The sequence below is a fragment of the Peromyscus leucopus genome, chromosome 2, assembly GCF_004664715.2.
Source record: "Peromyscus leucopus breed LL Stock chromosome 2, UCI_PerLeu_2.1, whole genome shotgun sequence".
Classification (NCBI taxonomy): Eukaryota; Metazoa; Chordata; class Mammalia; order Rodentia; family Cricetidae; genus Peromyscus; species Peromyscus leucopus.
This window is the reverse complement of record NC_051064.1, coordinates 11,485,737-11,512,301: the sequence shown is the minus strand read 5'-3', so window position 1 is coordinate 11,512,301 and position 26,565 is coordinate 11,485,737. Positions and strand designations below refer to the sequence as shown.

Here is a 26,565-nt window from a genome sequence, read left to right as displayed (position 1 = left end):
CAATGCCTAACACTAGGGAGGTAGAAACAAGAGGATCCGAAGTGTGAGTTCTTATTAGCTCAGTTTTCCTGAGACAGTGTCTGTAACAGTTAGTTTTAAATGCCCACTTCTTACAACCTAGAATTCTAGGAAGAGCATTTCAGCTAAGGAATTGTGTAGATAAGGTTAACCTGTTGGTGGGTGTGTGGAGCATTGTCTTGGCTGTTAATTGAGATGATAAGCACCACTCTGAGTGTGGGTGGCACCATTTCATTAGACACAGGGCTCCACACTGTGTAAGAATAGTAAAGAAAGCTAGGTGAGCACCACACAGCATATAGTAAGGCTGCATTTGTTTCTCTCTGCTTTTGACTGTGGGTGTTATGTTTGAGTTCCTAAATTGACTTCCCTTGTGTATCCTGGAATGGCAATTTAAACAATACATTTCTTTGCCTGAGTTTAAAATAAAACTATAACATTGCCTGAAAACACAAACAAACAAACAATAAAGACAAAACAAACAAGAATTAAATATGGTCTTGATGGGGCCTTAGGAAGAAGCAAACACCCAACTTGATTCAGCACAGTACAGATATAAATTTTATTGTCTCTTCCCTCCTCTTCAGCCTGAAGGAATTCTCAGTGGCTACCCCGTGCTCCAGCTCTCTGAGGAGTTGCTGTGTCTTTTGTTGTCCCTGCTCTATGATCCCATGGCTCCCTGTGTTACACAGGCTCTTTCACATCTGTGTTAACATCACAGTGTTCTGTTTAGGTCTGCCTTCCTACATTCACTATAGAATACTTCCATGGGATCCTGCACTTGGACTTAGCCAAAAGGCTGAGAAGCGATTCCCATGGGATTCTGATAGGGAAAAGTCATCTGGATAATTGCTGTGGGATGGTCTATATGTCAAACTGCTCTGATTGGTCAATAAATAAAACACTGATTGGCCAGTGGCCAGGCAGGAAGTAGGTCGGACAAGGAGAGAGGAGAATTCTGGGAAGCAGAAGGCTGAGGCAGAGAGACACTGCCAGCTGCTGCCATGACAAGCAGCATGTGAAGACACCGGTAAGCCACCAGCCACATGGCAAGGTATAGATTTATGGAAATGGACTAATTTAAGCTATAAGAACAGTTAGCAAGAAGCCTGCCATGGCCATACAGTTTGTAAGCAATATAAGTCTCTGTGTTTACTTGGTTGGGTCTGAGCAGCTGTGGGACTGGCGGGTGACAAAGATTTGTCCTGACTGTGGGCAAGGCAGGAAAACTCTAGCTACAGATAATACACTCAAATAAGAGAATTTGGAATTTGATTATTGAAGTGTCTGGCACTGAAGATCAGAGGACTCATGGTCATTGTTCCCAGGGCTTGTGGTAGAGGTAAAATTGTTTAAATTACAGTAGCAGACAATAATTACCATAGAAAGGTCATTTTTTTTGCATCAAGCATTGAAGTGACTGGCCTCCCACCTTAAGGAATCTAACAAGGCCAAAGTAAACCAGGAGCAAAGAGAATAAAGGAAATACTACCCTGAGAGTAGCAACAGAAGCCTAAGTAAACTTCAAGTCAAAAGAATAGAATCTCAACTTGGGCCGTAGGAGGCCAAATTATACATAAGTCACGATAAAGGGGTGGAATAATTAATTGTTCCTTTAATGAGGTGCTGCTCTTTTTGTTCCCAGCATTCCGTCCCCCAGTACAGTTCTTCCCAGCTGAGCTGCAGTGAAGTTCACCTTTCTGAGGCTTCACCTTAAGAAGGGACAACTTTTTCTCCCACTTTTTCCCCATCTTTCTCTGGTACCATGTATGGGCTGCAGTAGTATTTCCTACCGCTCCCTCCCCACCTGTTGTTCATCATGTGTCTGGACTCTGTGCTGGCTAGAACAGCATGGCAGTTTTTGTTTATTTGTTTCTGATTTTTGGTTTTCTTTTCTTTGCTACATTATCAACCTCTGGGAATCTGATGAGATTTAGAGCCTGCCTGCCAAAGGGATTTTTCACTTTCATACTCTAATTAAATCTTCATTGAGCTTCCTATCCTTTGACTCCATTCTTAAGTGAATGACACTAAGAATCCCAAGACAAGACTCCAATTTCATTTATATCATTTGATGACCCATAAGTTATTTCCACAAATTTTTATAATAATATTGAAGGGAGAACAGTAGAAAATTAATGAAATAGAAACTGAAAAATAGATATGACTACATAAAGAAGTTTTTTTGGAAAAAGAAAATATTAGAAATCTTCCAGAAAGACTGATGAAAGAGATATGATAAATTTTCCACATCAATACCTAGAGAAGAACATCACTTTATAATTGCATATCCACTTAGACTTAAAAAGGACAATATGATCATCTAATACATTCTATAGCAGAAGTATGAAAACTCAGAAAACATGGACAAAGAATTCTAAACTTATTTGTTACTGGTCTAATTGTGAAAGGGGCTTCTTTTTGAAGAACCTAATTTTGTATCACATAGGGAAGTCTATAAAGTAATTTTGAAAATACAGTCCATTTAAAGTAATTGTTGGGAATTTGAATTCATTGAATTTGTTGATGGTATTGGATTTGAATGTAACTATTTATTTACTTGAGCATCCACTGTGGATTGTATTTAGAAGTGTTGAGCACACATCACAGATCCATCGGGGGTATAATTATGCAGCACCTTTATAGTTCATACTCTAAGGAAGCTGGTACTTTCTAAACTTTACTGTTTAATGGTGATATAAAAAATATTTGGTGACCCACTATTCATTCATCAGATAAAGCTCACAATGAAGGCTTCATGATAAGAAACCTATGTTTTTAAAAAGTCATAGGAGTTGATGGCCACTCTTGGTTTTTTTTTTTATGATGGGGAAATAATACATATTCATGTAAAGGGGTCTCTATCTAACTCTGCCTAAGTCCTAGGATATTAACAAGTCAAGGGAAAATACTTAACTAGAAATTTGACCTTATGTACTCTCAATGACCTACCTCTCAGGGACCTTAGATTTCCCTTCATTACATTAGACCACATCACATGGTCTCAGGGCAAGAACTCAACATCCCTATTGCTTTACCATCCCTAGATTCCATGTCTGTAAAACTGATGACTCATTGGGTGACTGATTGAGGCAGATAAGGCCGAAAGCACTGGGCCATGCCTTAGGCAAACAAAGAACTCTGACATGCACAGTAGTATCCTGACCCAGAAGGCCCTGAAACCAGACCCCCAAGATGACCACTGCTGACATACGACCCAGAGCCAACCAGGAAACACCATGGCAGCTGGAAGCAGAGCCTGACAAAAAGCACACACATAAATACCTCAGTCCTTTGTTTAATAAATGAGATTGCTTACAATCTACCAGAGCCTGTGCCATTGGTTCTGTATCTATTCACCCCCTACCCTGAGATCAGAGACAGTGGGACCCTAGCTGCAGAGTCAGCAACAACTGATGAAGGGTAAGAGATCATAGTCAAATTGAAAGCTGCATATACTAAGTGTAAGCCAGCGTCTGGATACATAGATATCTGTCCTTTATAACAAAAAAAAAAAAAAAAAGGAGGAAATGAGGCCCCTGTTATGACCACTCAGTCAGCTGGGTCCAGATCTACACTAAAACAACAGGTCCTCAGGAAGCCTGTCATAATTATACTCAGGAGGTAGCATAGAACACTGAGTGAGGTCCAGATGTTCATGGAAAAGTGTAAAATGGAATGGAGGCAGGGAAGATATTGAAAAGGAAGAAAATGAACATGAGGATATATCAAATGGTAGGTAAGAATTCAAGAGACAGAATCCTAGGCTAAGATGATGCCTTCCTGTCTTCCTTATTTAATATCTTGGAATATCAACACATCAATGGAGAGATGTGTGAGACCTGTGAGAAGCTGGCAATGAAAGCTAACTTTAACATTTTACTTAGTTTTAGATATTAAGATTATCATATAGTAAGCATAAATTCTGCCTTTGATATTCAAAAAAAGAGGGAAAATTAACAAACATTCAAGAAGCTGGGGTGGAGACACACCAGACATGGTGCCAATACCTTGCTCACTGCGATGTGCTCTGGGCATCACAGTGTGATGTTTCATGACTGGTGGTTGTCCATCATGTTCCACCAGGCAGCTGAGTACCAGGTCCTCCTCATGAGCACATCTGTTGACCAGGAGCCAGCTGGTCCAGCTGGAGGTTCCATCCTTGATGACGGTGAGTGGAGAAGGATCTTCTGTCCGGGATATATTTCCATTCTCTAACCAAATCAGTCGTAGTCTCAAAGGGTAGAACTTACTCACCTTGCAGCTGACATTTATCTGCTTCCATAGCACTGATGGGTGCTGGCTGATCTCCACAGTGGGTGGAACTGAAAGAGCATGAGAAGAAGCTGAGACAGACAGAACCTAGACAGACAGACGCCAGAAGTGAGGCTGAGTACAGAGGAACCATCTCCATTTTAAGTTCATACTGGAGACAGGATGAGCATTTGTGTCAGATTAGAACCCCTAAACACAGCTCCTGACACAAAGACGCACACAGTGAGTGTCATAATCTGTGAAATTAATAAGCACAATGCTCAGGTGCACTTGGAAAGCTATAACAACAGTAAAATGAATGAAAATACCAGGAATGCGTGAAATGGCTCATAAACTGTATAGGTATAATTACTTTTGTTAAAATAAATACATTGTTTTAATGTGTTGATGACAGTCTGTGATTCCCACTGCCATATGGTGTGCATGAATGCTTGCTGGGAACTATGGACCAAACCATTCTGAACAGCTATGAGCTTGAGCTGGGATTCAGCGTCATTTACCTCGGATGGTGTCAGACAAGTTGGCAGTCCCACGGAGAGGGCCTCCTTGCAAGGTGACATGGGACACCTCACAGATGATCTGAGAGTGGACATCTCGAGGGCTCAGCACTATCTGGGCTGTGCTGGAGAGATTGTAGGAGACGCTTTCTCCTTTGGGGTCTACAGCAGTTCCGAAGTGAGGGAGCTCATTTCCATCTTTGAACCACTTAAGTGTGATGTTTCGAGGAAAGAAGCCATGGGACTTACATGTGAAGTTCACTGTCTTCCCAGGAATAACTCTTCCTGCAGGGCCCGACACCACAGGAAGAGATGGTTTAGCTACAAAGAAGCATGTAGATAAGGATGTGATTGTGATGTCGCCACTGTTGACATAACATTGTGAGGACCCTTCATAGATATTAATCTCATTGTCATTGTTTCCTATGGTGCTTTGGATCAATTCCAGAGCTTCAGCCATACTGAGGACCTGCTCTACTTCACGGTGACAGACACATAATTTTACTGTTTATCCTCCTCATTTTGTTTTTTGTTTTTTGGAGATTTGTTTTGGCAGGGTTTGTCCTGGTCCTTCTGGGGTATTCTTTATTCTTTTGTCTCCAGAGTTTGGCAAAGATCCCCATCAGTAAATGAGGAAAGGCAAGGCTAGGTAGAATTCTGAGCCTGAGCAAAGGAAGGCATTCACCAGTGTATTTTATATTTTCTATGATCTGCTCCTGTTAGCTTCCTCTGGAAACCTAACAAATCTAGGGGAAATATTTGTAGATTCACATCTATAGTAACCCAGGAAATAAATGACATCACAGAGGTACCACAAAGCTGGAGCCCTTCCTGCTTCCCCAGTTGCTTGCTTTCTTTTGGACCTACATGCTAGTACGTCTCATCTGTGCCAAGCCTGAATTTAACATTGAGAGCTCAATAGTCTGCATCTCTAAATGGGTTTCAGGTGGACTTAGCTTGAGGTTGAAAACAGTACTTTCCCTCTGCAGAAGCAGCTAAAGGTGGTTAGTTCATTTCCTAACTGTTAATCATAAGAGACACAGGAGTGAGCCTGTTGAGCAGACAGTAACACTCTCTGGTTGAAAGCACACGTATGGGTGGAGTAGTGGGAGAAAGGTAGTGTGCTGTGTAGATGCCTTGTGCTGAAGTTATCATGTGTAACAGGCTGCATTTGAAAATATCATTTCACATTTGTATTTCTACATATGTGATCCCTTCTCTAATGTCCATCACATCAGGATTGTAAACAAGCGTTATTTGAAGTCAAGCTATCTAAACTCTAGCACACCTGATGTCTCTATAGGTTTGAGGTAAGTGGTAAACTGAATGTAATTTGTCCCCAGAAGCTCATAGGGAGGGGTATTATTAGGAGATGTGGCTCTGTTGAAGTGGGTATGGCCTTGTTGCAGGAAGTACGTAATTGTGGGGATGGGCTCCTTAGTTCAAATACATTCAAGATACATTCAGTATGACACACATTTCACTTCCTGTTGCCTGTGGGTCAGTATGTGGGACTCTCAGCTTATTCTCCAGCACCATGTCTGCCTGAGTGCTGCCATGTCTGCTCCATGGTGATACTGAGTCAAACCTCTGAAACTGTAAGCCACCTCAGTGAAATGTCTTCCTTTGTAAGAGTTTCTGTGCCCATGGTATTTCTTCACGGCTATTGTGACCATAATTTAGAAAGAAATTGGTACCAAGGATGGGGGTATTGCTGTGATAGGCCTGACCATATGCAGACACTTAGTCTCAGTCCTCTCTCCTGCAGACCACTGCACTACTGAAGCCCTGTAATGACCCTGACATCGCCATCTAGGATTCATTCATAACATTGACCATGGAACATGGCTGTCACCTTCACAGAAAGGGAAACTGAGGACTACACAGAGAGCAAGGTTTTCTCTCCCATGGCTTCTTGATGTCAGTCGCTTAGCAACTCTGGATAGTCATAGCACCCTCACAAAGAGGGGACAGGTATATACGTTGTACAGGATGGGAGACTGTGCTTCAACTTTAGAGTAAGTTACCCAAGGTTTTACAACCATAATGACACCTGGTTTGGGGGAGCTGCTGTGTCACATGATATACATAGGGTCATCCTTTATCTCTAAAGGGTCTGTGGTCATCACCAGGCCACAGATGAGGACACCAAAGCTGAAACAGAGACTCTGTCCCCACTTCCCTGCTATGTCTCAGAGGCCATTTCCTGTGCCCTCACTTTCATTTACCACAACAAAGCAACTGTCCCCACATCTGTAACCCTGCCACTGACTCTGCCTCCTTTCTAAGAACCCGACTTGAGAAATTCTAGGCCAAATTGCTGTTCCAGGTGACTCCAGAAAAGAGGTTCTTGTTCTAAGGGCCCAAGGCTCTGGCAGAACGTTCCTTTTTTCTTCTTCCATGGACAGATCATATTTTCAAGAGTGGGCATAGAAGTCAGCTCCATTCTGTGGCTGCTGCTCCGGGAATAAGCTATGTGGGATATATACCATGTATGCAGTGTTAGTCTATGAGGCAGGAAGCTTTGGTCAATTCTTGATTCTTCCTCATGTGCTCACAAGTCAGGTGTGTTCTATGAACCTCAGGCTCACCTCTAAAGGGAAGAAGTGACCTCTCTCCAATAGCACATGGTTAGGGAGAAAATGATATAATGGAGATGTGGCACATAGCACATTGTACTTTGTTCCCTCCTTACATGTACTTTCTCATCAAGTGCATCCTTAGGCCAAATGACAGAGCAGATGAAACATCACTGCAAGGCTATAGATTGCAGCCTATGTGAGCCATTTGCTGGTTGGGGTTGCCTAGGCATTGCATTACTTCAGTGTCCTTATTTGTGACATCTATCAAGTTAAGATGAAGCCACGCTCCCTTTCACTCTCCATTGAGGGGTTCTGAGAAGTCTTGCTACAGCTGCACATGGGTGAGCAAAGGGTAATATCTTTGTAAACTAGTTCACCCTGAGACTCAGCAGGCCCTGACGAGAGGGAGTGTGCCTTATGGTCAGGACTATGGTTTTGTGAGATCATCCACTGTGGCACCACTTGAGTAGTGACAAATTGAAACAAATGAAATATTCCTGATCTGGGATCTGAATTAGTGTGTCTGTAGCTGCTAAAATATGATGCTTTGTTTACACAGGGGACATGGAGTGAGGGTGTGGCTGACATTGGGGTAGTTTTCCCATCACTACTATTAGCATCTGACCGTGAGGAACATTTTGACACCTTGGGGAGCTGATGATGAATGGAAATTCTGGCTGAGTATGAGCAATTCTGACCAGCATTTCTTATGCATCAGGCTTCTCAATGGAGATAGAGTCAGATGTGGGTTCCAGGCCAGATCTCAGCAATGACTGACTACGTGATCATAGTCAGGGCACTGGAACACAGGACTCATATCTCAAAGAAGACTGGACTGGATAGTTCGACTGTCTTTCATGCTGAAAAATTCTCAGAATCTAGACCTAGAAAGAAGACTTCAGGCCTCTGTCAGGAAATTCAAAGTGAGTGTCTTGTTTCCCCAGCTGGGGATTGGAGGTCTTCCAGTTGGAGACTCCCATAGACATAAGTCTACATTGCTCAGAACCTTCAGTATCTGAGAGAGTTGGTAGCTGACACAAAACTTTTTCAGACAGATCTAAGGCAAAGGCCTAACTTGGTGTCAGCATCTAAACTAGGTGAGAGATTTCACAGGGAAGGTGAGCACATTGTGAATGTTAGCAATGTGCTGTGCATGAAGAGGAAATGCAAAAAACAAGCCACCATGCCCTGGCCATGTTACTTTTTGCTGTGGTTTGTTTTTCCTCTTGGGAGGAGGAGACAGACATCTTCGGTAAAGAGTCCCTGCTGGCCTGCTTACTGCCATCTCTGTTGACAGCTAGAGTGGAAGCTGGCATACACTCAGCCCCAGGTTGATTGGGGAGAAAGAGAAGACTTAATCAGTAGGGGAAGTACACTCTGGAGGCAGTCGGCCAAGTCTGACTCTGTCACTGAACAAGGCAGTCAGGGTTTTATGGAGGCACTAGCCTGAGACAGATTGAGAAAGGTAAGCATTGCTATGCAGGCAGACCAGGGTATGGATTTACCCCCATTTACCAGTAGGGGGACCTCTAGCAAAGAGCATGTCCTCACCCCTCCTCTGCTTCCTTGGTCCACAGTTGGGGTAAAGTCACCCTATGTACATGGGCAGTCACTTGCAGACTTGTTCTTTCTTGTTGCTCACAGAATCTTAGGCACATTTTGACCTGTTGGAGATATCAGGGATGAGGAGGACAACACAGTACTTACCAAGCACATTCAGCACTGTGCCTCCCCCAGACAGAATCTCCCTGTCAGATTCTGTTCTCACGATCTTCACACAGTAGTAGGTTCCAGCATCAGCAGGTGTGACACTACTGATGCGGATGGAAAAGTCCAGGTTGTTTCTCTTTGCAGTATCTGCAACATCTGTGACTCTGGGGAACTTCTCTCCTGTGACACTATATATTAGGTGCCGACTCTGCCCTGTACCCCTGAACCACATCATGGGCCCCACAGGGATCAGGGAGGTCACAGTGCAGTTCAGAGTGGCTGAGTCTCCAGCAGAGACAGAAACTGATTTCTCAGGCTGAATCACCCTCAGCTCCCGTGTAGCTGCTCCTGCAGGAAACATCAGTCAGTGCTCATCATGATGGGAACTCACAGGCTTTTCAAGGTTGTGATCAAACACTGTTTCTTACTGGAGCTCAGCATGATGTGATCATGGTCTCCTCACTTGGACCTCTTAACAAAAGAATGAAACGACAAGGAAACTGAGCCACAGAGACACTGAGAACTTGGCAGTATTTTTATTGAAGCCCTAATTCTTTTTGGAATTCTCATGTTTTATCCAGTATCCGTTTGGTTTTCACTTTCTGTGCACATGGCATATGGCACTTCTTAAATAATTGTATTGGATGTGATGACCTGACTCTTTTAGAACAGTGAGATGTGAACTTAGTGCTTTGTATAGTTAATAAGATGTACATTTTATTTCAAGTTTCTCTAGGTCAGGCCCCCAGTTCTCGATATGGTTTCTTTATCAGGTAGAGTGATAATGCCATAGATAGGTCCCAATATGCAATAACATGCACCTTAATTATAGAAATAAAACCTTGGCTTAAATTACCAGTTTTTAAAATATAATAATTACATTAATTAATTAATTAATTAATTAATTATATGTGTGTGAGTATTTTGCTTCTGTGCATGCCTGGTGCCCAAGGCACCCAGAAGAGAATGTCAGATCCCCTGGAACTGAAGTTACTGAAGATGGCTGTGAGTCACTATGTGGTTATTGGATTGAACCTGTGTCCTATGGAAGAGTAGGAAGTGCTCTTAATCCCTGAACCGTCTCTCCAGCCCCAACATTATACTGACTTTAAGGATGTAACAGATTTCTATAAAGTTAGGGGATGGACACAACAGAAATATTTTCTTTCATGCTTTGGAGGTCAGAAGTTTTATTTTAACTTGGTGTGACAAGGCAGTTAGCATGGTGTCACAGGACCCCACTCTCCAGGAGGACCGGCTTTGTTTGTTGTATATGGTGTGGTCACCCGAGGGTACTCTCCCTTGTCACCTGTCTGCCCATCACAGCACCCTGTTTGCTCAGTAACTCTAAGACCCACAACTCTGACACTTCTGACCCATTTTTGCTGGACTTTGGTAATCTTGGAGGACTGCACTGTGCTGCACTGTACTACACTAGTGGACCAAGACTGTACAACATGCATTTGAGATATGTAATGAAAAATGGAAATTCACTAAAGGAAGTCAAGAGTCTGAATAGCAAAATATGAAGATAAATGGAAAGAGACTGTAAGAAGGAATCTAATGGAATCGGGGTGTAGAGAACTACAAAACTTATTAGTTCAATAGACAGAGTCCACAGAGGATTTAGGAGGTTACAAAATAAAAATCTAAATAATGGAAATGGATAGAGTAACATTACTCAGCAATGCAGGGGCCAGGAGAGAATAAAGAGAAGAAATTGAAGAATAGGAAAAAATGTCTCACACCTTCTTGTTTTGATAAAATATAAGAACTATAATTCCAACACACTGAAATAATTCAAACTCAGAGAGGCCCACACCAGCGCACACTGCAATCCCACAGACAAAGAGGAGTAACAGAATGCTGCGAGCAGTCTGGAGCACGACTCATCTCTTTCAACATCAAAATGATATGAACACAGTCCTTATCAGAAACGGAAGCTTCCGGGGGCAGTGAGATAGTGTGTGTTCACAGTTCGTAAAGAAAAAAACACACCCAGAATTTAAATAAAACCAGGCACTCCTCTCATGACAACACTTTGGGAACAATATAGGAGAGAAGACATGCTATACTTTTTTTCTTTTAATATTTTTATTTTATAATTAACTTAATTTCACATATCAGTCATGGATTCCCCCATCCTCTCTCCTGTCACTCCCCAGCAATCCCCCCCCAATCCAGCCCCCCCAACCCACCTCCTCCAAGGCAAGGTCTCCCCTGGGGAGTCAGCCCAGCCTGGTAGACTCAACTGAGGCAGGTCCATCCCCTCCTCCCTATACCAAGGCTGAGCAAAGTGTCCCAGCATAGTCCCCAGGCTCCAAAAAAGCCAGCCCAGGCACCAAGGACAGGTCCCTGCTCTACTGCCGGTGGGCCTCCCAAACAGTTCAAGCTAATCAACTGTCTCACTTATCCAGAGGGCCTAGTCCAGTTCCTTGGGGGCTCCTCAGCAATGGTTCACAGTTCATGTGTTTCCACTAGTTTGGCTATTTGTCCCTATGTTTTTTCCAATCATGGTCTCAATATCTTTCACTCATACAATCCCTCCTCTCTCTCACCAGCTGGACTCCTGGACTTCCACCTGGGTCCCTGCTGTGGATTTCTACATCTGCTTCCATCAGACACTGGATGAGAGTTCTATCATGACAGCAAGGGTGTTAGGCCATATGATCACCAGAGCAGGTCAGCTCAGGTACTCTCTTGACCATTGCTAGTAGTCTACAGTGGAGATATCTTTGTGGATTTCTGGGGACCTCTCTAGCACTCTGGTTCTTCCTATTCCCCTAGGGTCTTCATTCATCATGGTATCTCTATCCCCATTCTTCCACTGTGCTCCTAATCCAGCTGGTACCTCCCCCTCCACTAAGCTCTCTTTCCCCTAACCCTCGCCCTCCATTACCCCCCCCACACACACACACAGTTTGCTCATGTAGATCTTATCCATTTCTCTGTCATTGGGCGATCCATGTGTCTTTCTTAGGGTCCTCTTTACTAAGTAGCCTCCCTGGAGTTATGAGTTTCAGTCTGGTTATCCTTTGCTTTACATCTGGTACCCACTTATGAGTGAGTCCATACCATGTTTGTCTTTCTGAGTCTGGGTTATCTCACTCAGGATAATTTTTTCTAGTTCCATCCATTTGCCTGAAAACCTCATGATGTCATTGTTTTTATCTGCTGAGTAGTACTCCATTGAAGACATGCTATTCTTATTTGAAAGTTCATCATAATGATATCTACCATGCAAGAAATACTAATGGCTTCCCTTGGGTTGAAATAAAGAATGACAAAGATAAGGGTCAGGTACAAAAGACAACATAAAGTGCTGTGGGATGGTCTGTATGTGCTCTGAATGGTCAATAAATAAAACACTGCGCCGGGCGGTGGTGGCGCACACCTTTAATCCCAGCACTCGGGAGGCAGAGCCAGGTGGATCTCTGTGAGTTCGAGGCCAGCCTGGACTACCAAGTGAGTCCCAGGAAAGGCACAAAGCTACACAGAGAAACCCTGTCTCGAAAAACCAAAAAAAAAAAAAATAAAAATAAAACACTGATTGGCCAGTAGCCAGGCAGGAAGTATAGGCAGGACTAACAGAGAGGAGAATTGAGAGAACAGGAAGGAGGGGGAAGACACTGCCAGCCGTCGCCATGACAAGCAGCATGTCAAGATGCTGGTAAGCCACGAGCCACGTGGCAAGGTATAGATTTATAGAAATGGATTAATTTAAGCTATAAGAACAGTTAGCAAGAAGCCTGCCATGGCCATACAGTTTGTAAGCAATGTAAGTCTCTGTGTTTACTTGGTTGGTTCTGAGTGGCTGTGGGACTGGCAGGTGACAGAGATTTGTCCTGACTGTGGGCCAGGCAGAAAAACTCTAGCTACAACAAAGTTTGGCAATATAGTGAATTTTGAAATTTCATAAAGCATCATGAGCACCCAGCTTCCACTTAGCTGTTGGAAAATGGTGGCTCTAATCTTCCACTTCAGTGGTTCTCATTAATAAACTTACGGAAGGCCACACATCAGGAGCTGTCAGGAAGGACAGCTTCCATAGATAACTTAATCCAAAAGCAAAAAGGAGCCTTGAGAAGTTAAAACCTTGTGTAATAGCTAAGACCATGTCTTGACAACATGTGGATAGTCTTAGAATATTTCCAGATTAAAAAATGAACAGGGAAAAATAATGGGAATGAGTTACGTTTATGTAAGCTTACAAAGTAATTTTATATTTTCACATTGGTGTGTGCACAAAATATACAACTAATTTACTCAATGTTATATAATTTTTCCAACTGGAAATTCTAAATATACATTATCAAATTTACAGACTAAAATTTTTGTAACAAAAAATTAAAAGACCTAAATAGCTTTTGTACTAATATATGTACAGAAGTTGAATAAATGAAGCAACTCTCATATTTTGTAAACTGGTTTAGTTCAGTTTTTAAAAAGTAGAATGTTAATTTCCAATTTTATTAAGCACTGGATCCTATAACATTGAGATGAGTACAAAACTCTACGTATAGAAACAGTACATATGGCTTGCTTTCCCAGTAGGCTTGCCTACTGGGACATATATGTGGTAGCCACTCCTATGCAAAATTTTGTATTAGTGTAGTTGCTCTAGAATAATGAATAATAAACTAAAATGAAATATTTTAATTTTATAATATTTTAACATTCATAAAATAGTTTGGTAAATTTAATTCTATAAAGACAAAATGGTAAATGTGGGGATATTTGAAGGTCGTTGGTGCATGACCAGGACCCACTTCATCTCTCAGAAAGAACTAAAGTAGTAGCCAGCTGCACTCTGAGGCAAAGTACTATGGGCAAGTGAAGGAAGTCATCAAGGGACAGGATGGTGGCTAGAACTTTATATTTTTGGGAAGAGACCACAGAAAACTCAACTAAGTATCCTGGCTACAGTGGAATCTGCTTTACAGAGTGGACTTAATAATCTCAGCTAACTGTGTGCATGGATGTGGGTTATCATAGCTAATGGAGGCATCCAGTCCTTTTAGCATCTAGCTGTTTTAGAGATACCAGCTGGAATCTGCACAGCAGCTTTGCTTGGAAAAAACTTCATCCATCTTCTCTGTTCTATCCCCCAGAAAGGCTAGAGTAGCTATGTACGATCTAAGCAACATAAGTGTTTCTGGCTTTATACTGGTTGGGTTATGGAAGGTCAGACAGTCCATCATATCCTCATCTGTGAGTCCCACAGAAATCCCAGCACACTAGCACAGCAGTTGCAACCTTAGTATTCAACTTATCCAGCAGAACAACAATAACAGCAACCTTTAAGGCTGTCAAGTACCCCAATGATGCAAAAAAAAAAAAAAAATAGTGTTTCCACAAAGAGAAGAATAGAGCATGTTATACTAGAATAAAAGTAGAGGATTTTGGATCTCCTTTTTCAAAGCTTATGTGACTTTCAATCTGAGTTTTATGTTAATGGGAAGACTGGGAATTGGTGGACATGTAGTACCTGCCACCACTCTGCCCCGGGACCTATCTTACTTAGTATGCTGCACTGCTAAAGCTCTGATCAAACATACAGCAGGTTCACTGTGGTTCTTCTTTTGCTTCTGTCTTGAGTATGGGCTCATGGCTTTGGCTGTGCCATGGGCAGTGGTCCAGGTACCCAGTTCTCCCAGGGCTAGCAAAGTCAAAGGCACTTTCCCACATCTGATATTAACTCTGTAGCTACTGTTCCATCCCTCCCACTGTTGGAATTCCTGCACACTGGCCTTCCCACCCCCTCTGCTGTATCGTCACAGTTGTTCTCATCCATGGGAATTATTTGTGGGCTGTGGTTTTCTTTGACTGAACTCTGTAACAAGCTGTGGAGAAGGTTGTTACACAAAGATGGTAGACACTTCAAAGCCTGCCTTGTTCCTTTAGCTCGGACTAATATTAGAAAATAATAGTTTCTCCCCAGTCCAAGACAAGCGACACACATTTTGCTGATTTGAAACCTCAGAGCAGTTTCACAGTAGACTGAATGTTTCTGTAAATGGATCATAAGTAGAAACTTTACAGAGATACACAAGGTCAGAGTCACAGATCTCTAACCAAGGTTATTAATGCTAGGCAGCCTAAAACACTATGCCAATTCTAAGCAAGGTTATTAACACAAATATACTTAAGATATGATACCAGTTCTTCACTTGCCAAGTCTGCTGATAAAGAGTTATGTCTCAGAGTTTGTCGTACTGGGCACTGTACCCTCCCTCTGGTCCTGAAACCTTGAAACCTTGTGTTGCCATGGTAAATGCCTCACCTCCTTATCGCTTACCTTAGGAATGAACTTTTGACCAATGAGAGGTAACTCTTGTAATATATATTATTGCTTCAAGCCTCATGTAAGGGAAGAATTTTGAGGCTAGATGAGGAGAAGCAGGAGAATAAGAACAGAGAAATAGAGTTAAGAAATTGGAGACAATTAGGAGAGGAGAATTAACATTAAAGAAGAATAAAAGAAAATGACCCACAGATGGTGTGTCAAATTAGTATATAGAAACTTTTCTTTCCTTTGCTCCTGAGAAGCATTTCTCTTCTGGGACCCTGGGTAGGGAGCAGGTCTCTTAGTCCCTACAGGCAAAGTTATTAATTGAAGCTGAAAAGCCCAGATTGGAAATAAAGCTAGCATTCCACAACAGATGATCCAAAACACATTTTCAGAAGGAAGAGTCCTTACTGTAAGGCCCTTTTCATCAGTGTAGCAGAAAAAATGATCACCAGGTGCATGTATCTCAATGGAGAACACAGGAAACCTAAAGAAAACAAGGCTGCATGATGCCTTCTAAAGAACAATGTAATTCTATCAACAGATCCAGAAGGCATTATATTGATTAAATTCCTGGCAAAGAATTCTAAGCAAAGATTATAAGGTGTTAATAATTCAAGAACATACAATGGACGTGTACATAAATCATATTTCAAATCACCCTTCCTCAAGGGTCCACATATCACTATAGGGCTGGGTTGTTATGTCATGATACTTAGCTGGTTTGACTTTTAAAGTCTGTGAAAGATGGGAGAAGGGAAGCTGACTTGTTAATCAAGTAACATAAATAATCTTGGAAGGAAGAACTGGAACACATGCCCACACTCTGTGACTCTGAAGTTGTTTGTCCAGTGATGCACTTGAGGGGCTCCCTGAGTGAAGTAAACATCTCAGGGTGAACATGTTCAAGAGCAAACTCCTGACAAGGCCTGCAGATTTGACATGGAGCTCATTTCCTCTTGCAGATGCTGGTGCCCTATGCCGAGAAGGGTCTACACCCCCACATCAAGTCTGATCCTTCAGGAAATTGTATAGGCTCCACTTCAGCCTGTATCCAAATATGACCTTTCCTGTTTTCTCTCCTGTCACTGTCCAGTGCAAGCCACCCTCTCTCATTTGCTGACATGCAACAACCTTCTTCTATCTGTCCTGGAGAGTCGGTGTTCAACCATTACATGGAAACTCAGTTTAAAACACTTGCCAGGCCATGGTGCTTCTCCATTTCAAGCTTGTACTGCCTTCCACTCACCTGGAGTGAAAGCTTGGTCCATGAACACGGTAGGCTCTACTTAGGGTCTTTGCCATGTGCCACAAAGTCCATCTTCTAGAATACTGGGCCAGGTGCAACACACTCAAATTTTCTTTTTGTCTTTACTCAAATTTCCTCTTTTCAGTGATGTCCAACCACACCCCCTGATTTCAATCTCTAACTCCCCAGATAGCCTTCTTATTTCTTTGGATAATTGGACATATTTTCATATATGACTTTTTAGAATATCAGTTTCATGTTTTTTTCTTAATTGTTGTCATTTCCCCCAGTAGAGTCTAAGCTCCACATGGGTGACCATTCTGCCACTTGTATTCCCCAGTACAGCACGTGTTCCTACAACAGCATGTAGCTCATAGTCAGTATCTAACAAACTCTTCCCTGCTTATGATTCGCTCAGTGTGACATCTTCCCACACCACTGAAACCCATTTTAAACTGGTAATTTATTAGAAATAGAATCCCGTGACTTCAGTCAGGCAGCATCCAAGCAACAGCTCTAGACATCGTCATTAGGGCTGTTTGTGCTTCTGACTCTTTTTCTGTGTGTATGGCAATGTATTAAGAGCAGATCATCCACATGAGGCAGAACCGTGGAGTGCTTTGCACAGTATCTGAGACATGGTGAGTGTGCCTGACTTTGAAGTATAATTTTTCAGTTGATTTGCCGAACCATGGAGCCTTCCCTGACACTGGATGATATGTATGGTGTCATGGAGCTGGATCTGGCTCTGGATATGGATGGGCATCTGGATATAATTATACCTTGCTAAATTATCTTCCTATTGATTTGAAAAATACCTGGGATCAGCAGCTCAAAAGAAGAAATATTTCTAATGTATAATTGGTTAGTGTTGCTCATCTCCACCTTACCATCTAAATATTCAGTCATCTCTCACAGTAGTGCCTTTATCTGGGGATGACAACTTTAACACATGAACTCGTGCTAGACATCTTCCAAACACTGAAGTAAAATCCTGAGATAAATCAACCAAGAAAAACAGAAGTTGCACTAAACACCACAGGTTAGAAATTTCAATCTTCTGACTGCTCTGTTGCATTGGAGCCTGTAGGAAGACAGCAGTATAGCAAACATGGATAAAATACTAAGAAAAAGACAAAGCAAAGACACACAAATCTCTGACAATGATGTATTACCCTTTAATATTTTAATGTTTATTGATGTTTATCATGTTTATCGATGTTGTCCTTGTTTGGATAACATTATCTGGACTTATCAATTTGTTATTTATATATTTAGGAGTGTGTGTGTGTGTGTGTGTATGTGTGTGTGTGTGTGTGTGTGTATGTATGTATGCATGTGTGTATGTGTGAGGATGGATATTTAAAGAAACACAGTCAGTCCATGAAGTAAGAGAAAGAGAGCAGAGAAAAGAGATGCAATTGATTGAATTATGTATTAATTTAAGTAAATGAAAAACAAAAAGTTTCAGGAAGTGGTAAAATCATCAGAACTCATAACTTAGTGCTAATATCAGGTGCAATGAGAGTGTAATGGGGACATTTTAAAACTTCAGCTTCTATGACATTAGATGACATAACCGTAATTAAAATGTGGAGCCTGAGGGCTGATAAACCCTGACCTGAGACCATCAAATGTTCCTCATGGTCAAAGGGGAACTGAGGATAAACAGCCTTTGGGGAATCATAAAAATGGACCACACAGAGTGTCAATATTCCTGCTTACCAAGAGAATAATGAAAACAAAGCTCCCTAGAGAAGGTGAAGAAGACCAGGAATGTGTGGCTACATGTAATTGAAAGGACCAAGAAGACTCCATAACAGGCTGCTCAGTCTTTTCTCAGAGATCAGGGCTCAATTTCAGTTTCCTGAGACTTGAGCAAGCAGTTTCTGGGAGGACTATGACATAGTCCTTGCAGTAGCTCCCTTTCTGCACGTACTCTGATTGATCAAGGGTCAGCCAGTTGTTTATTGTCTGGGAACCCTCAGCAACTTAGAGCTATGTGCATGGGTCAATGTAAATGTGCAAGACCAGCCAGCCCCCATGGCAGCTCAAACACAGAACCTGGGACTTGTCCAGGCCTGCCCCCAAATGATAATTGTAACCCCCAACCAGTAAATTCAAAGTTTACATACCCTCACCCAATCATATGACTCCAAGGCTTGTACCACCCTGCTTGTGATTTTTCCCTTTAAAAACCTCTCACCCTGAGAGCTCAGGGCTGTTCTTCCTCACCAGCTGTGTGAGATGTTGGATGCGGACCAAGCCCAGGTTTGCTTGTTATCAATAAATCCCTTTGTGTTTTGCATCAGATATTGGCTCTGTGGTGGTCTTTCTTGGGGGTCTCACGATGTGGCTACAACATTGTAGATGAATTGTTTAGACTCTACATATCAACACCACAATACAGTATCTCATCATGTGGAACAAGGTCTTTAAAGAGGTAAAGGTTGATTAAGATCACTCAGATGGATCTCAATCCAGTGTGACTGGGTTCATTTAAAGAAAATGAGAAGATCCACACAGACAGGATGAGGTAAGATCATGTGTATGAAGACAGATCAAGAAGGCACAATTTACAACAGGAGAGGCATCACAGAAGAAATTAGCTCAGTAGACATCTTGATCACTCGATTCCAGCCTCCATAACTGTGAGGAAATGAATGTCTATGGTTTTGACCTCCAGCCTGGGGTACATTGCCATGTCACCCTACCAACAGAACACAGCCACTGGTAAGACAAAATAATAGTACAGCCTCTCAAAGAAGCAGCACTCAGTGAGAAGACTGTGGTCAGATGAGGAAGGAACTGGGGGACAGAATGAGGAAACTAAGTGAGAAGGAATGGTGCCTGAGCCTCACCAGAGACACTTCCCTCATGGCCATGTCACTGACCTGCATGTCAGCCTCTCTCTCAGGAAGTGAGCAGAGAGTGCTGAGCTTGGAGCCAGGCCATCAGCTGCTTTGGAACTGACTCATTGACTCCAATGTGCCTCAGAGTTACAGTGACTTAAGTGTGATTCTACTGGAACAAATTTTGTCCATGTCTGGACTCACAGAGCAGCACTTATGATTTTGCCTAGAGGAAACAATATTGTGATCATCTCTCCTGTGGCAGTTTGGTGGTTACCTGGAGTCCTTGACTTTCATTAGCAGCTGTGGCCAGTGGCAGGGAGATTTTCCTACTCCTAGGACACTCACCTGTGAGTCCCAGCAGTAGGGTCAGCAGTAGGATACTCTGCGGAATGTGGGGCCAAGCGTCCAGGTCGAGCATGGTGAGAGTGAAGCAGCTTGCTCAGTGCAGTGTCTGTGCTGGTGAGATCCCCGGATCTGATCTGCAGAGAAAAACAGTGCTGTGGCTTATCCTGCCTAAAGAACATGTCAGTGATATGATGAAACAGGAAACATACTGATTATTTTGAAATAGAGACACAGTGTTGCTGGCAGCTGCAAGGGAGAGGTAATTTATCATGCATTTTAGAGGACTCAGATATGCACATGAAAAAAATAATCCTTTCTCTTCTCTGTAACCTATATTAGATCCACTTGGTCTCAAGACATCTTATCTCAGTAACTCATCAATTGGAATCCAGGACACAACCATATTTTATAACACACCGAAGTTTAAGACCCCAGAGATTATTCCTTTGCAGCCTATCCTCTCCCAGCCTCATATAAGTGTTCTCAGTTAAGCCCATATGATGTGTATAAAAACAGTTCAGTGCTGGAGTAAATCAGCTGTCCTATTGGAATGACTCCTTTGGAGTCCACTGCTAGCCTGGCAAATGCAGTCCAAGTGAAGCTAAAGAGTCTGTTCACCTACACAAACCAAGTAGAATCTGTTAATGGTTAGTAGTAATTGTCAACTTGACACAGACAAAGCAGGATTTCAAGGTATCTGTGAAAGATTGTTTAGATTTAGAATTCCTCTTAGACTGTCAGTAAGGGCTTGTCTTTAGTTAAATGAGTTGGGAAAACATGTCTTAATTTTGGGCAAAACAATTTCTTGAGCAGGGGATCTTTGACTACAAAATGAGAGGGCAAGCTAAATACTAACATACACACACTAAATCATTGCAACCCACACTTGTCTTGGGCTATAATGTCACACTCTGCTTCAAATTCTTACCACCTTGAATTCACTGCAATGATGAACAGTAAGTTGGAGGTGGGAGCCAAATAAATCCTTGCTCTCTGAAGTTGCCTTTTTTAGAGCATTGTATCATAACAACCTAATGTCGTCAAGAGGGCAAGTGGGAGCCCTTCAATAAATGTATACTTTGTGGAGGATGAAAATGTATATCACACTGAGAAGGGAACAGTGTGGACTTTTTCCTCAGTCCAGGAGAACAGATGGACACAATGATGTTCAGAGTTGATTCCAGATAAAAAGAAGATAATTCAATTCCCATTGTGTGCAGTTAGGAAACAGGGAGGGAAAAAGGATAAGTGCCCTCACTGACCACTGATAGGTGTTTAGGAACAGAATAAAAGAGGCAAACTTCAAGACCCAATCTTCTCCTCTCTAATCCTGGTATAAGAAGTGTTTGCTGTGGTTTTCAGTGTGTGTGATGGTTAGTATTGACTGTGAAATTGACACCTTAGAAGAGAAACCTCAATTGAGTGATTTCCTGCTTCATGTTGGACCATGGGCACGTCTGTGCAGCATTTTCTCCATTGCTAGTTATGGGGAGTGTGGCCTGCTGTGGGCAATGCTACTAGAGGCAGGTGGGCCAGGATTGAATAAAAAAAAATAAAAATAAAAAAAGGAACTCAATCCAAGTATGGTGGTACATGTCTTTAACTGCAGCATTCAGAGACAGGCAAGTGGGTCTCTCTGAGTTCCAGGCCATCCAGGAGTACATATGGAGAACCTGTCTTGAATAATAAAAATTTTCTACTCACTTTCAGTTTAGTTAACTACTCTTACTTTTACCATCACCTGAGCCTATTGATGTTTGCTTTCAACAGCAATCTCTAAGTACTGTCAACAGAGCGTCAATGGAAGTAGGAAAGGCAGTGAGGACTTTTAACAAATCACTTTACTCTCATTTGGTGGAAGGCTAAACAGATCAATAAGGCTGCACAGATGCCTTGCGAAGACTGGAATGTATACTGTGAGATACTTGTTCTTGAATATGATGGTGTGTTAGAAGAACAGACTTATAGAAGCGCCCAAACTTTGAAAACCTTTTTGAATCACATTAGGACTAGACCACGAATCTTTCCAATACCATGGTGTCAGATATGACATAAGCAGTGTGGTGAAATGTATGTGCATGGTGACTTCGGCCTGTGTGTGCTTTGTATCTATTCTGGGAAGAATATATATATTTATATGGTCAGCCAGTTACATGGTTGTTAATGAGGAGCATGCCACTATGGCTTTTATATCTCATCCTAAGTCAACCAAACATTACACCACTTACCTGTATGTGAGAGAGAGGTCATTGCATATTTTTGAGTATAGTTACATTATTGACAACTCTTTGTTCGGCAGCAATAGATTACTAATCAAATAATTGGTGTGATCTATTGGGCTACTGTTAAATGAACACTTAAAATCAATAGTAGTAACTGTCGGATGAGATTGTAGCCAGCACATGAACTATTATAGGAAGTTGGAATGTCATCAAGATATGAATTAAGTGGCAAAGATGTCCAGAGATCCAGGGATCCTCTGGAAGGTAGAAGTTTACCCAGTGAAAATTTCAATACAGAATTACCTTTATAAAAGAAGCTCCATAGGATAGTAAGCTATTTTACCTTTTGGCAAGTACTCATTATTTTTTGTTAACGTTATAGAAAAGTGCTGTTACCTGCCAAATACTTATGGGCTCATCCATGTGACATGCTTTGTGAAAATAATTATTAGTAGATGTTGTATAAGTAGAAAGCAGTAAATGTAACCAGAGCCAATGGAAAAAAGACTAAGGAACCACCTTACACCATAAATTTAAAGTCATACTGAAGCAGTCTCACTTTGGTCTGTTAAATTATAGCCAATTTACATACATATGACTAAGTAATGCATTCTTATTATTGCATCCAGTGAATGTTAGCCAGCTTTATAAATTGACAACTAAGAAACACTCTGAAAGATTTTACTGAGACATGCCAAACACAGAACTCTGCCTCTGTCTTAAGTCATCATCACCACTACTCCTAGTCACTCTGGGTCGATCCCTCCCGATTCCTACTTATCCCCAGCCCAGCTCTCAAGTCTACGGATTCACACAGAGTCTGACGATAAATATCTTCACTTATGTTTTGAAAAGTTTAGAAAGTAATATTTTCAAAAGAAAACTCTGTGATCCCATGCAAAGTTATCCATATGAAACATGTTTACTCACTTGACAATTAATCACCCCAACCAGTGAGGCTGAAATTCTTCAAGACTTTCATGAGCTTTCTTTCTGTCACTCTTCATATTCTTTCTCCAAACACACGTGGGTACTTGGTATCAGAAAAGACAGGTTTTAGATGATTTTAGCTACAAGGGATCATTGCTCAGGACTAGGATTAGCTTATCAGCACCAGTTCCTTGGGGCATTTCTGCTTCTATAGTCCTGAGGATTGTTGCTTCTAGAATAAAGTGCTGAACAAATGTACTGTGATCTGTCTCTGCTGTAACCTAATTTGCATTTAGCATTATTTCCTCATCCAATGCTTCAGTTGTTGCACAATGTGTCCTGTACTTTAAAGACACAGCTATTGGCATATATCAGAGTCAACACAATGACTAAAATAATAATATTTTGAATAAAGCAAATGGTAGCTCTATTTTTTCCTGACACAGTCAGATCACATCTATAAGTGCTCCGTGATTTAAAATGTATTGTATGACAGAAGAATAAAAAGAAAAAAATGACAACAAAAAGATGTAGGTTTTTATTAGAAGCAACTCCTGAAGACTGAGGGTATTAAACTGGAGAAGATGAACATGAGACCAAGAGCCATGAGATGCCAAAATTCATCTGAAGGAATAACCTGAAAAAGTATTAATGTTGTGTACATTGCAGCTTAGTGTTAGTTAGATCTAGGAGAAAGGCAGCACTGTCCAAAGATGGGGTGAGCAAGTAATTGTGCCCTCATCTGGGTAACTGTGCAAGCAAATGTGGGTGAGTTGTTCTGTGGATGTGCTGTAGATATAAAAGCTTTCTTATAATTTTGATATCAGCCATGTCTGTTGTTCTTTTCACTTCTACTTTGAACATGTTTAATGCAATTTTCTTAATAAAAGGTACTTAGCCTGGCAAGAACTCATATTTCTTGAACCCCTTCCTTCCCCTGTGCAATTAGTGAGCTGCCTTAGATTGAGTTCCCACCAATGGGATGAGATGCAGTCACCACCTACTTCAAAGCTAAAAGACATGATCCATGTTCACCTCTTTGTAATGCAGACCTGTTTGGAATTTGATGCATTCTTCCCCGCCCCTTTTTTTTCAAAAGGAATTATCTTGTTTGTGTGTTTCTATGTGCCATATGGAAATCATTTTTTCCCTCTATCATTTACACAGAAGAAAGTTGAGATTTCTTTCAATAAAATGACTCACAAGATTTTGGTGGCTGGAAAATCCAGCTAGTTTGGCCTGGATGAAGATGCAGCCCAGTTTCAGCAATCACACATTCAGGGGTGCATGTGTGCTCACATGTCACACACACACACACACACACACACACACACACACACACATCACACACCAAAACAAATATGAAAATTGATCTTTGTAAAAACATCCAGAATAATGGTTTCCAAAATATCTGAACACTGTGACCTATGCAAATGGACTGACAAAATTAACTACCAGAAAGCAGGGATGGAAACCTTAGTCCCAGCTCTTTGGAATTGATACCCAAGTGACTAGCTAAGCAGGTTCTCAAGGAACAACATGAACTCTTCCCTCTTTTGCAGTCACTCCGCCACCCTCAGCTTCTTCCCCATTCCTATACCTCAGGTCCCAACATCAAGAAACACATTTCACTTTGAACCCCCAGTGCCTACACCTATAAGATCCCAGAAGATTTTTCTATAGTCAACACACAGCCACCACATTCTCCTAGGAACCACAGAGCAAACAAAACCAATCCAAAAGACAAAAGACCCACCCCCAAAATAGGTCATGATATCAACACCTAGAATTATAATCTTCCCAATCCCAGATGCCTAGATGCCAGGTGAAAACACAATCAGTAACATCCAGGACAATGGATTTCCACTAGAGCACAGCAACCCTACAGCCACAGGCCATGAATATTACAACATAGCTGACTACAAGAAAAGACCTTAAAGCAACCTGTATGAATATGATAGAGGTCTTTAATGGGGAAACAAAAAAATCCCTTAAAAATATTTATGGAAACACAAACAATAGAGGTAAATGAATAAAACCATTCAAGATCTGAAAGTGGAAATAGAATCAATAAAGAAAATCCAAGCTGAAAGAAATCTGGAAGTGAAAACTTAGAAACTAGAACAGGAACCAAAGTGTCAAGCTTCACCAACAGAGTCCAAAGAATGGGAGGGAGAATCTCATGCACTGAAGACATAATAAAAGCAATGGGTGGAGCTTTAAAAAAGGTTAAATCTAAAATGCTCCTACACAAAACATCTGGGAAATCTACAACACTATGAAAAGACAAAATCTGAGAATAATAAAAATAGAGTAAGGAGAAGAAACCCAGGTTAAAGGCATAGAAAATATTACTCACAAAATCAGAGACAACCTAAAGAAGATGATGCTTATGAAGGCACAGGAAACATACAGAACACCAACTAGACAGGACCACAATATAAAGTCTCCTTGGTATATAATAATCAAAGCACTAAATGTACAGAAGTGAGATAGAATGTTAAAAGCAACAAGGGAAAATGATCAAGTAACAGATAGAAGCAGATATATTAGAATTACACCGATTTTCTGACTGTAGACTCTAAAAGTCAAGAGGGCCTAGACAGATGTGCTATAGATTTTAACAGACTGCAAATGTCACCCCATATTACTATACCCAGCAAAACTTTCAATCACAATCTATAGAAATGATAAGACACTCTGTGGTTAAAAACAAGTTTAAGCAATAATGATCTAGAAATCCAGCCCTACAGAAGACTCTAGAAGAAAAACTCAAACCTAAAGTGGTTAGCTATATCCAATAAAACATAAGGAATAAATAATCTCAGAGTATAAAAGTCAAAAGGAGGGAAGACCACAGATACACACACAGACACAAACACAGACACAGACACACACATACACACAAAAGGAAAGAGAGAGAGAGAGAGAGAGAGAGAGAGAGAGAGAGAGATACAGACACAGTGACACAAAGAGAGATAGAGATAGAAAGATTTTAGATAGATGTTAGATAGATGGATATATGATAGATAGATAGATAGATAGATAGATAGATAGATAGATAGATGATTGATAGATAGATGATAGATAGATAGATGATAGATAGATAGATGATAGATAGATAAATAGATAGATAGATAGATAGATAGATGATAGATAGATAGATAGATAGATAGATAGATAGATAGATAGATAGATAGATGATATACAGATAGATAGGGAGAAACAATAGCAACAAAATAATAGGACTCAATAATCATTGGTCATTGATAACTCTCAACATCAATAGTCTCTATTTCCCAATAGAAAGAAAGGGCTAACAAAATAGAAATCATCCTTCCATTGCATCTATGAAACAAAATTTATCACCAAGGATAAACATTTTCGAAGGGTAAAAGAATTGGAAAACATATTCCAAGTAAATAGATCTAAGAAGGAACTTGGTGTAAGCATTTTAAAAGCTAAAAAAAAAACAAAAAAAAAAACAAAAAAAAAAAACACAACTTCAAACAAAACTAATCAGAAGACATAGGGAAGAATATTACATATTCATCAAAGGAAAAATCTATGGATACAGAATTGCAATTCTTACA

General features: G+C 41.1%; 1 protein-coding gene across 2 annotated transcripts in view; it reads right to left on the bottom strand.

Moving 5' to 3' along the window:
- Positions 1 to 26,565, bottom strand: part of LOC114704109 (signal-regulatory protein beta-1-like) — a 30,802-nt gene that overhangs the window by 2,734 nt on the left and 1,503 nt on the right. Inside the window, exons 1-5 of one of the 2 annotated variants that reach the window (XM_028885161.2) lie at positions 22,973 to 23,214; positions 19,821 to 19,954; positions 9,080 to 9,430; positions 4,794 to 5,111; positions 4,029 to 4,343 (exon numbers count right to left, since the gene is read on the bottom strand). In XM_028885161.2, coding sequence (XP_028740994.1) covers positions 4,029 to 4,343; positions 4,794 to 5,111; positions 9,080 to 9,430; positions 19,821 to 19,893 — 1,057 coding nt within the window. In that variant the 5' untranslated portion in view covers positions 19,894 to 19,954; positions 22,973 to 23,214. Of the gene's footprint in view, positions 1 to 4,028; positions 4,344 to 4,793; positions 5,112 to 9,079; positions 9,431 to 19,820; positions 19,955 to 22,972; positions 23,215 to 26,565 lie in introns of those variants that run through there. The other variant, XM_037202372.1, reaches the window with a different exon arrangement.